This window comes from Belonocnema kinseyi, chromosome 4, assembly GCF_010883055.1.
Source record: "Belonocnema kinseyi isolate 2016_QV_RU_SX_M_011 chromosome 4, B_treatae_v1, whole genome shotgun sequence".
Taxonomy (NCBI): Eukaryota; Metazoa; Arthropoda; class Insecta; order Hymenoptera; family Cynipidae; genus Belonocnema; species Belonocnema kinseyi.
The window spans coordinates 26,363,930-26,377,225 of record NC_046660.1 but is presented as its reverse complement, the minus strand read 5'-3'; the positions used below and the strand labels follow the sequence as shown (position 1 = coordinate 26,377,225).

At 35.4% G+C, this 13,296-nt stretch overlaps 1 protein-coding gene across 1 annotated transcript in view; it reads left to right on the top strand.

Annotated features, from left to right (window-relative positions):
- LOC117170799 overlaps positions 1–4,161 on the top strand; it is a 13,169-nt gene extending 9,008 nt beyond the window's left edge. Inside the window, exons 2-3 of the mRNA XM_033357837.1 lie at positions 1,820–2,158; positions 3,868–4,161. Of these exons, the coding sequence (XP_033213728.1) occupies positions 1,820–2,158; positions 3,868–4,148 (620 nt within the window). The 3' untranslated portion in view covers positions 4,149–4,161. The remainder of the gene's footprint in view (positions 1–1,819; positions 2,159–3,867) is intronic.
- The last annotated feature ends 9,135 nt before the right edge of the window (positions 4,162–13,296 follow it).

The window sequence follows — 13,296 nt, the reverse complement described above, 5'->3', positions numbered from 1 at the left end:
CGTAGCGTATTATGACATTAATTAAGTCATTCCGACTTCCCACGCTACTCTCCCCTACTCCCCCTACTTATCCATCACCTACCTCACACTTATCTTCCTCAATCCTTCTTGAACGTTATCATCATCTATTTCCCCAGCGGACACTCTCCTTCCCCTACTTCCCTTCTACAGCCAGAAATTTTCCGCTACTACTCACCCGCATTCCCTACCAGCCCTCTTTTCACTTTCCTCAATATCCTCCCACACTCCTAATGATTTTCCTTACTCCTTGTTGATTCCCCTACTTTCCCTTCCTAATTCTTCTTTGCATTCTCTCCTGTTACCTTATTTCTCCCCAATTCTTTTGCCTTTTCCTTCTTGAATCTCTTCTCGCTTTCTCAACACTTCTCTTCCTTACCAAAGCTTCCCTTCCCATCGTTTTACTACTTTGTCTCCACTGACTTTTACTATTCGCCCTCATATTTGATCTTATACTTCTACTTACCTCATTCAACCTCACTTTAACTAATTCCTGTCCTTTATTTTTCTCTTACAGCAGCTACTTCTTCTCCCTTTCATTTACCATCAATTTCCCTCCATTCATTTTTCTCATAATAGCCGACAAACATTTATCTTTATTTTCCATATTTTCCTGCCCCTAATTACTCTTATACGTCCATTTGTCTCATTTTTTCTAAATTGAACGGGCAAGTTTAGGCTAATAAAATTATGCATCAATCTGATGCGCGGAATTTTAAAAAAGTTTTTGTCATATATCCGACAAATCAGCACCACCGCACAGGCAAAATGATAAATGGAATACGCCACACTCTTCTGCAGTGTCGAAAACTGAAGGTCATGGTCATTAGCAAGCCTTTTGAGATAAAAATTGAAAACGTCAGCGCATTTTGAAAATGTTGAAGTCCACTTTTTTTCAAAATTTCTAAATTCGCTGTGCAGTTATTCGTAGTAATTAAAAATGCGAACATTTTTTCTTGATGAGATTTTTCGATAAAAATATACCAAAGTAATATACTCTACAAATCCGTTATTATCCACTTTTAGATAAGGCGCATAGTTTTTGCTTTATTCGTACAAAACAAAACAAAAATAGAAGAATTACATTTGTAGACAAACAAGGCAAGCAAAAGCAGAAATTGATACAAAATTATGGATTAAAGAAAATTTTCAACTTTCTAATCAACTTTTGTTGTAAGAATACATTCAACATGCAAAAAATTAACTTTTTGAAAAAAGACACAAGCTACAATAACATTTCAACGAATAAAATTTATCGCCTAAATTGTATCTACAAATTTTTTTCGATCCACTTTAGGAAACGATGCGTATTTTTGGTTTCAATCGTAAAAAATAACAATGAAAATATAGAAAATTAAATTTATGGAAAAGGGACACAAGTCGCATTAAAAAGTTTCATGAGAACATTGTGATTATATTACATCGAGTTTCTCCTTTATTTTCTTTGAAAAATCTCGTAAATGGTGACTGATAAATTTTCAACATAAAAAAACTTAAAAATCTTAAAAATTGCAAACGTACACTCCACACAAGTGACTGAATAAACCAGGGTAAATATTCCATACAGAGACTAAACTGTATCGCCTTAAGCATGCTAAAAAAAATCAGTCCCGGTAATTTGAGAATAAATTGTGTATCACAAGTTTGATGAGGACCCATATCTATAGAAAGAATATAAATCCCAATAAATTCTAAAATTATTTCATTTAAAGTTTTTTAATTTGAAATTACTAAATGTATAATTTTGTCATTGATTTTTAATCTTTTTGAAACCAGAAAAATTTATGTTTTCTTTCCACAGAATTGAATGCATTGGGAAATAATAGAACTCCCGGCCCGCTCACGCCGAACGTAGTGCCTGAATCTAACCCACGGGGTGGCCTAGATGATCACCGCCCACCAGATGAGCGTATCCTTCATGGAGACACCTACATTTCGTTGTGGCTAGATCCTCACAATCGAAGAAGAGTTGTGAAAGCCGACTTTGCGACAAACATTGTTCCAGGTCCAGCATTTGTTGCCAGCAATGATTTTTACATGAAGCTTATTAATATAGGAGACTCCCGTGGAAACTTCACAGTTGTGGGATATTTCTGGCCTTCTAAAGTACTTTTCGGAGTCCGAGCACCTAACCCTTATGGTAAATAAATGTGGGGCAGGATTTTCGTTATACGTAGAATAGGTAGCGTTTTAGCTCTATTGTTTCGTGCTGGGATCATTGTTTCCAATTTTTTTTTCCGACACTCGGAGAACAAGTTGTCTTGGAACAAAAGCATTGTTCTTTTAGCTGATTCGTTGTTAACACGTAAATATATTTTTTACACACATTTATTATTATTATTTTCATTTATTATTTTAATCTAAAATTATGGTTTATATGATTGAAAAGTTCTATTAAATGAACTCTGCTGCACTTAAAGAGGAATTTTGTTTAAAAATTCGATTATTTTATTAAAATTAATCTGTTTTCTCAGAAATTTTATTCCACTGTTGATTATCTTTTAGATTTAGAATAGTATTGTTTGGTTAAAATTAAATTCTTCGTATTCAAAGATTAGAACATTTGGTTAAAAATTTCTTCACGCACGTCAAAAATTTAACATTTTTTTAAAAACGTGTCTTTTTCGTTTGACTTTTCAACTATTTAGGAGTAATTTCAAATGTTGGTTGACATATAATAGAATAAGAAATTAAACTATGTATTTCAATTTGAAAAAATTAACTTTCTGTCGGAAATAGAAAAATTTCCGATAATATGGTTAAATTATTAACCTAGGTATATTAATTTTGCAACCAAAATATAATAGTCGATTTTCTAATAAAAAATAATATTTAATTTTCAACCATAAGACATGCATTTTCTACCAAAAGATGAATCTTAACTCGAAAAGGACAAACTTTCTGTCCAAATACGCGAATGCTTTGAAAAAAAGTTTAATTTTCGACCAAAAAGGATTAATTTTTAAGAAAATAAACTAATTCTCAATAACAGTCATAAGAAATCTGAAAAAATTCCGATTTTCAAAACAATACCAGTGTAGATTTCCCGGTGTTTCGGATAATCGGCTAATCCCCGATTTTTCCGGTTAACTGGAAATTGGGCATGTAAACTTTTTCTGATTTGAAATATGTTTTAGGGGATGATGTTGATATTCCAATGATTTTTCCATCGCACCTGCCCGTAATTTTTACTCAGAGCAATATCCTTTTGCTAAAAAGGGGTGTTCCTTAGAGTAATCGGATTTTTTGTTATATAAGGTTGAGTCTTCTTAATTGAAAATAAAACTATTTGGTTGAAAATACAACTACTTCGTTCAACGTTAAATTCTTTCGTTAAAAATCAGTTTTTTTTTGTTTCAAATTCATATATTCCCGCTGAAAATTCGTGATTTTAGTGTAAAATTCATAATTTTGGTTGAAAATTTGTTTCGTTTTTTGACTTGGAATTCATTTTGTAAACTACTGCGAACTATTTTGTTGAAAATTAATATTTTGTTATTAAAGAGTCTTTTTTGGTAGAAAATAAATCCTTTCCGTGAACGAAACAAACTACTTGTTAAAAAATGTATCTATCCTGTGTGCAAAAAGGTTAAAAATAATTAATATTTATGATAAAAAGGTGATACTAAATAAATGTTCTGAGTGAAACGTTAAAAAATATGAACTATTTAAATGTACTATAAACAAGTATACTTGTAAAACACTTGAAGATATCTGGAGAAACCGAAAATTGTCCAACAATTTTTCCCAGGATTTTAGTATACATCCTGTTATAGAATAACTTAGTTTTTAATTTTTAAGATGTAGTTTTAGTTGGTTAAATTCACAAACCTTTATTTTCTTTTTAAGCTAATGCCAGAAGCTTCCTAGAACCTACTACATCACAATGGTTTATCATTCATTTTGGGAGAGGTTATAAGGTACAGACAAATCCTCATACTGGAGCGGTGGAAAGTGTTAGCCTCTTACCTGAAAATGTCCATGAAAAACCAGAAAATCAACACGGTCTTTTACGCGGATGGTATGGGATGGGTGACGTACACTTTTGGCTCTTTCATGCACCAACTAAAGGACCTATGGGAGCTGAATACACCCCGATAGTTCCTCCGCCTGAAATTTCGCCCCATTAAGTTGCGGACAAGATTTATAACTTATATGTATAAATTGTGTAATATTTTCTTGATATATATTCCTGAATGAATAGAAAATAAAATTGTTTGACTTCTTGCTAAGACTGCTAGGTTATTGAAAAGCGAAAGCTAAAAATGAGCTGAATTAGTGTTTTGAACGGCCCTTAGATAATTTAAAACTTATATTACTTTTTGAGAAAGCTAGAAAGTTAGAACACCAGAAAGCTAGAAAGCTAGCTGAATGACAGCCATCACTGAGAGAAACCAATTTAACTAACTGCACGTCAAATGTGTACGATTTCTGTAACGAACAGGCGTACTTGTCGTTATAAAAATCGAAGACATAAAGGTTAACTGACCAAAGCACCTGCAGTTCTCATGTATCACTTTAATTACTTTATTTCCGACTTTACCTGCACTTTAAAAAACATAAAATAGCACCCGACAGGTGCACCTGTGGATGTCATTTGAGCCGATATAAGCCCTAACATGTAGGCGCACCTATGTTTACTATTTATCATAGAATTACTGACATAACGATCGCATCGTACTTACCTTAACGTCCCTTACCTTAACCACTCGTTCCGCAATTGCTGTACACAAAAGATTGTAACCGTGCTACACACGACAATTACATTTTGTACTGTAATCTTGATACATACACATATACACATACATGTGCACATATCGGTCACAAAACATACTATGTCTTACGTCTTGCAGTGCTGATGGTTAGGCGGTACAATGAACAATTAAACACTTGAGGCATCCTTCTGATGCCTAGGTGTGTTATGACTCTGCCATAAGGAGTACTCTTGATACAGAAAATCCAACCAGTGAGATACTGGAAGAGGTTCACGAGGGTACTCTTGGGGCTTCTCCACCCAAAAAGTGTTCCTCGACCACTACCACTTGGGTCAATGGAAGAGTCCATTGAATGACTGGGAAAATGGTTGATTCTTGAATCAACTTATTCGAACGCACACCGGTGCAAATGACCAGCAACTGGGAGAGAGGCATGCAAGTGCCTTTCGAAACTAGGGTGAAGTGTCTCCTTGTCCTTTTCTGGCCAGGGAGAGACTAGGAGTGGTCCCCGCTGGTAACATTTTCAGGTCCATTCGTGTACCTGCAAATGGCTGACTACTCCCCTCTGACGAGGCACCTTGGTCTTTTTAGCTCGGACTGATTTCGCATTGAAGTTTCAAAATCTTCTTTGTGAAATTTACGAGCAGTTTTTCTGAGCTCGAAGAAACCTGTCAGTTAGGCGAAGCTCGAGGGTAAATGTCAAAGGTTCTAGAGATTTTTGAGCGTTATACCGCATTAGCTGGCAAAATCTCAGGGTCCCCTATGGGTTTGACCTGAATGATCACACTTCCACTATGTCTTAAGTGAGAAATATATAAATTAGTCTGAAAAGAAGCATTTTGATACATCATTATAAATTCAAATATCCGTTTAAATTTTCTCTAAAAAGCTTACCCTGGATAGACTTAAGCATTTCCTGAGATAATTAATAGGGAGGGGTAAAAACGGATAAATGCAGTTCTAATAATAGGGGACCCGCTTTGACAAAAATGTTCTATTATATTTCTATACTCAGACGTTGCATTGCGTCATTCCAATTCATCTCAGGCACCCAAGAAGTTCGGTTTACACAGCGTTTGACAATTTCAAATCTGCTCATCCTTACATCCCACACGCAATGATAAGCAGATTTGAAATTGTCAAAGGTTGTGTAAACCGAAATTCTTGCGTGCCTGAGATGAATTGAAATGACGTAATGCAGCGTAAAAAGGTCGTGAAAAAGGTTCTTGCCTATCCTGAAGCCCGATCAAAACTCCGGAATTGCATCATTTTCCTCTATCGAAGTTATCAGCCTTTTCCCGTACTACGCTTTACCTCATGACATTTCCGATCAGACAAACTCTAATCCCAGTAAACATTGTTTCGAATATTCTTATACAGCCTTTTTATTCCTGACTTGTCTGACACCCCTTTTACGGCTTTGATCAAATTTCTATTAATTTCGTTTATTCTCAAATCTATCTTCGTTACTTTGTCTTTTTATTTCTTACGTTTAGTAAATTCCTCATATTTCGATCTGTTAAACATTATTCTAGCGATCATTGGGGTACTTTTTTGCTGAGAGAACGATTTACTATTAAAGGCAGTTCAAGATTGGATGATAGGGAGATGATCTGACGTGGAAACAATCTATGATACTTCAAAATCCTTTAGTATAGCCATACCGTTTATAGAGACCCAGTCCAGATGGTTCACACTTCTCTCGGCTCCGCTGACAAATATAAACTGTCCCGGTGAGTTCCTTATCGACTTTCCATTTAATAAAATTAGTTCCATATTTTCCATTAAATTGACTGAACTGTTACCTCAAGAATTCGTGAGATAACAATAAATTGTTAGAAATTATATTCTTGTCTAATTAACTAACATGGCTTAATTTATAGTTAAAGTCGCCTCCGATAAACATAAATAAAGAAGCATATGAGGCATTGAGTTGAAAAAGGATGGAATACGCTGTATTCAGCTCTTTCAGATATAAGAAATCATAAATATTCCAGAAGATGATAGCTGAAGCAGCATTGCCAATCTTCTCCGTAATATCCTTCAATGGAACAAGCGTAGGATGCTTATTACCTAGGAGTCAAGGATACAAATCTGGTTGCTACTGTGAGGGATCTCGCAAATTAAAGGATAGGGGAGGCTGTGGAGCGTCGAGAATTGGGTGAAGTCAATAAAGGTAATTAAATATAAATGTGGTTCACTTAAACCAACTTATAGTGATGACAACTGTCTAAAGAGCAGACTGCTTTCAAGCCCGAGCCGGGCGGCGAAACCGAGATTGGGGAAGCGGTGGTTGTTCGAACCCGGGCAGCGAAGCCAAGGTTCCAAAGCAGATTGTGGTGGTTCTCGTTGATGAGACTGGTGGTTGATCCTTTCGCATAGCGTGGCGTCCTGGTGGGTTCATGGCGTCAGTAAACCAAGGGGTTGCGGAGTGGCGAAAAAGGTACCGACTACCACTGGTAGTAAGCACAAGACTAAGCTCCTCGGGGCAGGTTTCGGTAATTAAGGACTGAGGGTGTTGTTCCCCACTCCTAATCATGGGCCCGCAGGACCGTACGATAACGTGGTGCTTGTAACTTTGATACACTACTCATCATTAGGTTTAGAAGATTGATCTAACAAGTACTTGCCCTAGTTTCTGTTAGAACTTTTGCATGTCTGCAGGAATCATCAGATTTCTCCTGTCGCCGTATTTCGTCTTCATTTCCTCGGTTAAGTTTGCTTCTTTAAATCCAAGCGTCCATCTACTCGTGGCACATCTCCTAATCATTCACGAAGATTTAGTTTTCCTTTATTATCTTTTTAATTCCTAGTTTATTAAACCTGGTTAACGAGAGAATAAATTTCCTTCTCTGTTTTCTTTCTTGCATCGCACTTTTTTTCCACTGTAAGAAACTGTAGACAAAATACTGACACTTTATATAAATTATTGAATAAACAAACAATATTCATTTTATAAAATTTCTGAAAATGCAAATAAATAACTGATTTTGTTCAGCTTTGAAACTTTAAAGGCACCAACTCAGACAGCTTTTAAGACTCTGGTTAATCAATCTTTTTGCATAGTATTATTCCACACCTCTTGAGAACAAAATCGATTATCTTTACTTTTTTCCCAATTAGAAAAAATTGCTTAAACTGACAAGCTATTTTGCACAATAGACAAAAACAAAGAATGACATAATTAAGAGTAGTTTGTCACGTCCCCACCTCCCGAGCTAAAGACAAGGGTAGTATGGAAAATGGTTAGAATGAGAGAGACCAATGTGCTGATTATGTCAGACTAGTACAACCTGACCAATTTTTTTTTGTGAGTACGTTGGTCACTTATTAGCTTTATGCCAACTGCATCAAAACATGCTATCTAATTCAAACATACATGTATCTGCCTTAAGTTTAAAAGGCCAAGAGAGCTGATTTCTGGTCCATGTGATCGCCGTATTACTCGTAGAGCGGCAATATAACTCCACCGGATGTTTGGTTTAATTACTCAGAGATATTTTAGTTTATTTTGTGAAAGGATGCACGATTACGGTTCACAATGTAGAAAGATTCACGGTCCTATATTAGCTGCCGAATCCGCTTATAAGTTTTGTTTTTACGAATGTAGAACATAGCGGACTTTATTCGAGAATAGACTTACTTCACGGAGACCGAAATCTAAGGGACTAAGTACAAGACTCGAACACCTTAACTATTTTAAACTGATCCTTAAAGTGCGCGGCTTAATCAGACCGCTTCTCCGGGCACAATGAGGTAGAAGGCACGACTTTGTCAAAGCGATTCGTTATATGCAGATCGAAATAAACAGTACTATACTACCTGCTACAAATAGGACAGTAAATAAGAACCAAAAGTGGCCTTCGAACTTTCGAAATCGGCATGTTTCTACATTTTTAAATGAGTACGTTTCTAAGTTTTAAAATTGGCAAGTATTTAACTTTTGAAATTGACACATTCTTAATAATAATATTAATTGCACCAAGACTTGTTCAATCTTTATACTACAATATCAGTATAGTTTAGCAAACGTTGTAAAAACCCAGACGATGAATAATGAAACTGAATGTTGTTACTTCGTGCTTATCAAGTTCACGGGTCAAGAGCGCTTGATAAAAACTTTCCGTTTGCTATTCTACATTTACATATTTGCATTTTTGAATTGTTATTATTTAACATGCTAGAATTATGAGCACATTCATATGATAAAACATGACTATCCTACATCCGTATCATCTGTAACTAGGTTTTTTAGTATTCGTTCCTCTATCTGCTCAGGCGATCGTCTCGTTACCGACCGCGGATAGTTTACCGCCGGCCGCTATGCATCAAATTTTGGGACTGTCCTCATGATTTATTACCATTAGCAACTTATGCATTCTACTGATCATTAAAGGTGACAGACCATTTTAAATTTCACCCTGAATGAAACAGTCCCTTCTTCATAAAATACTTTATCGTCGTCTATAAATTTCAGTCTATTTAGAATATTTATCATTGATATTCGATACATTTAACTTATACCTTTACAATTTTCAATTCTCCTGAAACATTTTCTGAGCGAAATTAGGTTATTAGGATTGTATTCTGTTATAAACGAACTTTACGACGAATTTTCCTGTTGTTGTGTCACTAATGACACGTGATGTGGTTGTGTCGAAAGTTCGTGATTTAATGTTATGATGATTAAAATGCTGTGGCAAGTGAAATTTTAGTTGTTATGTTTAATTTCTTCTATGTGTGCTCTAGTCAAAGTCTACGTTTGGATACGAAGAGTATTGTTTAGAGGCTGACCTTCCTTTCCCTTTTAAAATAACTTCTAGTATGTCTGCGTGGTCTGGTAAGTACTGGTTGTCATTTTCATTACAAAGCTAAGACCGAAAAAGGGAAATCGGGAAACGAAAATCCGAAAGACTGGTAGAGACCCAATAAAAGAAGGAAGCGGCACAGATCCTGAAGCGGCACAGAGATCACTCACGAAAACAATAGAGAGAGAGAGAGAGTATTATACCACGCAGCGAGCAAATGAGCAAGTCTAGCGATGAGACGTTCCATCACCCATTACTTCGGGACCCGTCGGAGGGTTCCAGCTCATCTTTGATGCGGCCTTGCTACGCTTTTGTGCATGGCCGTACCGAGCTCTATTCTATGGTAACAGTTCTGTTACATATCAACATGTGACTGATTCCAAGTGTCGTTAGACGTGAGTGCTTAGTCATGTCGATTCTTGATCGTGAATTATCCGCTATTGACTTTTTTATTTTATTTCCAGAGTGTAAACCTTCAACTTGCTCTTGTTGTCTGTCCATAAGTGCTTTTCACCGTCATTTATTAAATCTGGCAACTGCGCTGAGATTTTATTCATCGTTATGGCATCTGTTGTTATTGTTATTGTTGTTATTGCACACGGTGGCCTTGATGAGAGAGTTTCTGGTTTTCAGATGCAAGGTCGTCAAGCGGGGCCGCAGGAGGCCCCGGAAGATTTTGTCCATACCGTCATCTTCTGTGATCAGCTTTTCCGAGCTCGAGATTGCACGAAACACCATGTTTCATTGAGCGGACGAATTTTATGACTTTATTTGTTACCACTACACATTTTACTTAGATGAGTTTCTCATGAGGAGGTCCATCTGTTCTATATACATTAACCATTGGTTTGGAAAAATCGTATTCAGTTAACAATTCTTTTAAGGGCCCTTTGCTGAACTTTAATTCCTCGACACCGTCCTGGGGTTTGATTGTTGCAAGATTGTTGCTTCTTTGGGATCTTAGTCAATATAATCAACTCAGCCATAACTTGAAATAAAATACTGTATTATTTATGACACATAAGCTACTCTTAATTTATCAACATGTCTGAAAACGTTTCTTGTCCGTTCTCTTTAAAATAGCAGTGTGTCTATCTAAAATCTTTGCATTTGTATAAGACACATGACTTTCACTGTCTAATTTTTAGTTTTTGTTTCCCTCCTTACATACACATTGTGTATGTAAGGAGCTAGAACTATTTTTCGCTCTTGAAAAATACTTCATTTTTCGCCTGAAACCAGGAAAGCAAAGTAGGAGTTGCTTTCCTGGTTTCATGGGGCACTCACAAATTGACATAGCATATTAGGACTTCGATATCACTATCTTCGAACATTTCTTTCATAAATTCCAAAATGGTAACTTTTGAACATTCTTCCATTAGATTTCCACGAATTGAGATCTTGAGCAAATTTACGTTCTCTCTTTAGAGCCACATGAAGATTATGTAATCTAATTCTTAAATTCTCCTTATTAATTGGGTCGTAATGGTTCTTTAATCTTTGGCCCTCGCCTCAAAAAATACCGTAAGATCATTACAAGGCCCGTTTTGCTTGTGAAAAATTGAACCTGTTACATGTTAATGCATTTTTGGAGTCCCTGAGTCTGATAAAGCTATCTTATGAATTAATCAAGTAAGAATTCATTCGTAACTTTAAAACCGTTGAATATAATTTTAAAGAATACCTCACATCCATGGAAATGACTTTTTTGATGCGCTGAACCTGGAACCTCACCACATTCTTACACGTGATTCTTAAAATAATCTAATTTTGTAATTTAAAAAGAAAATCTTTAATTAAAAAAGAAAACATTTAGATGTGTTTAGCCTCGAAATTTTTGAATTTGGGTTCACAATTCATATTTTCTCTTTTATTACAATGAAATGTAACTTGCAATTAACATTCATTAACCTATCGAATTTTCTTCAGTCTATTTTTTTCTTGCTATACTGTGACATTTTTTTTTCAAAACCTCTATTCAAAGGGCTTCGGTTACGTTTTTTTCCCTTTTAGATTCGTTTCTCTCTTAAGCAAGCAGCAAAAATCAGTCATCATGACTTCTTCTTGTCTACCCTTATGTCGTTGTTTTATCAGTTTCATTTATTGAAGAAACCTTTCTCCTTTTTCTTCGCTGTAATCTCCAATTTTATTGTAGTCGGGACTTTTATTGTTACCTAGAAAATTCTTCGCTATATCTTTGAAAATTTTCCAAACTTTCTTCTAACTATCGATCATTGGCGTGAATAAATGCGTGACCTTGAATAATGTCCGAATGTGTGATCTATCAAATACACCTTACTTCAATTTATCATCAGGAATAGTTGAAATTTTTTTTCCTATATACGTAAAACATTAGCAATTCGTATATAAGGCTCTAACGAATTGCCTCATCAGACCAAGTTTGGTATGCAGGAGTGAAATATACATTAAAAATTTGTCATAAGGACAACCGCAGGATTTCGCTGGGAGCGGGTGCTCACCGCGTTTCACGACCGTGAGGTAGGTAATTACAGTCTGTAACGGAATCAATACGACGATCCGGAAAAAGTTTCGTGCACCCTGAGAACATGGATGCTTTTCAGGCTATTACAGAGTGAAAGGTTGGCACCTCCAAGAGCGCCGATGATAAGGTCGATTCGTTTAACGGAATATGCTTTTCATTCTCCTTGGCTATGATGTTTTTGTCAGCTGGTGCTGAAAATTCGATAACGAACATGGTTCGCTTCTCGAAGTCAAGAAGAACCATGTCTGGTCTTGACTGTGCAACAGAAACAATTGTCGAGAATATAAAGTTCCATTATATGCGGCAATTCCCTTTCTCGACTTTCTTGGACTTTCTTTCGACTTTCTTGGAATGCCAAAATAAAACCCTCCGTACCAGACTTCAATCCAGGCGATTTAAGGACAGCAAACGTTAGCTCACACGACATTGACTGATCCTCCACATTTCTGTGGAAGATACTGTGCACCCTTTTATCGAACAGCTGTTCACGAAAGTTTTTCACTTGTGCTTTCTTAATCCGGGCTTTCAGAAGTGAGTACTCGAGATACAAAAGAGAACATTCAAAGACGTTTTATAAGAGGACAATATCAACAAACTCGGTATCATAATGCAAAAAATTTATAAGAATCTGCGAAGAAATATTGCTGATTGGACTGACTGAATAAATTATGCAAGAGGAAGAGAATGCAAGCAAAAGCCTATTATATAGGTGTAGTAAACTTGAGTTTGTAGGCACATTTTAATAATTGTTTCGAAAGGTAATATTCTGTTTAGTCTTAATAAACAATATAATAACTAAAATATATATTATAATTCAAGTAAGAAAATAAATATCGAAAGTTTCTGTAAAAAAAAACTGTTTTCGGAGTAATCGTGATAAAAATTAATCTTTTGGCATAATTTTAATCATTTTAATAATTATTTAAATTACCTGCAAATGCCACATCGAATTTGTTGATTAGGTTTATACATAAAATTATCCATAATTATTAGTCAATAAACAAATCCATTACTGAATAACAGGGTGCAAATACCTTAGAGAAAATAATTTTTTAATAAAAGATATCTAAGATAATAAAGGTGGGTTAAGCAATTTTGTTGAAAATAACAATTTTTTATTCTCATGTTCATTCTCTAAGTGTATTGAATTTAGTTATTTATACTTAATTAACAGAAAACCCAAACAATTTTTACCTCTAACAATAGCCAAAAAGTTCATGTGTTACAGAAATTTATTTCAACGAACCACAAT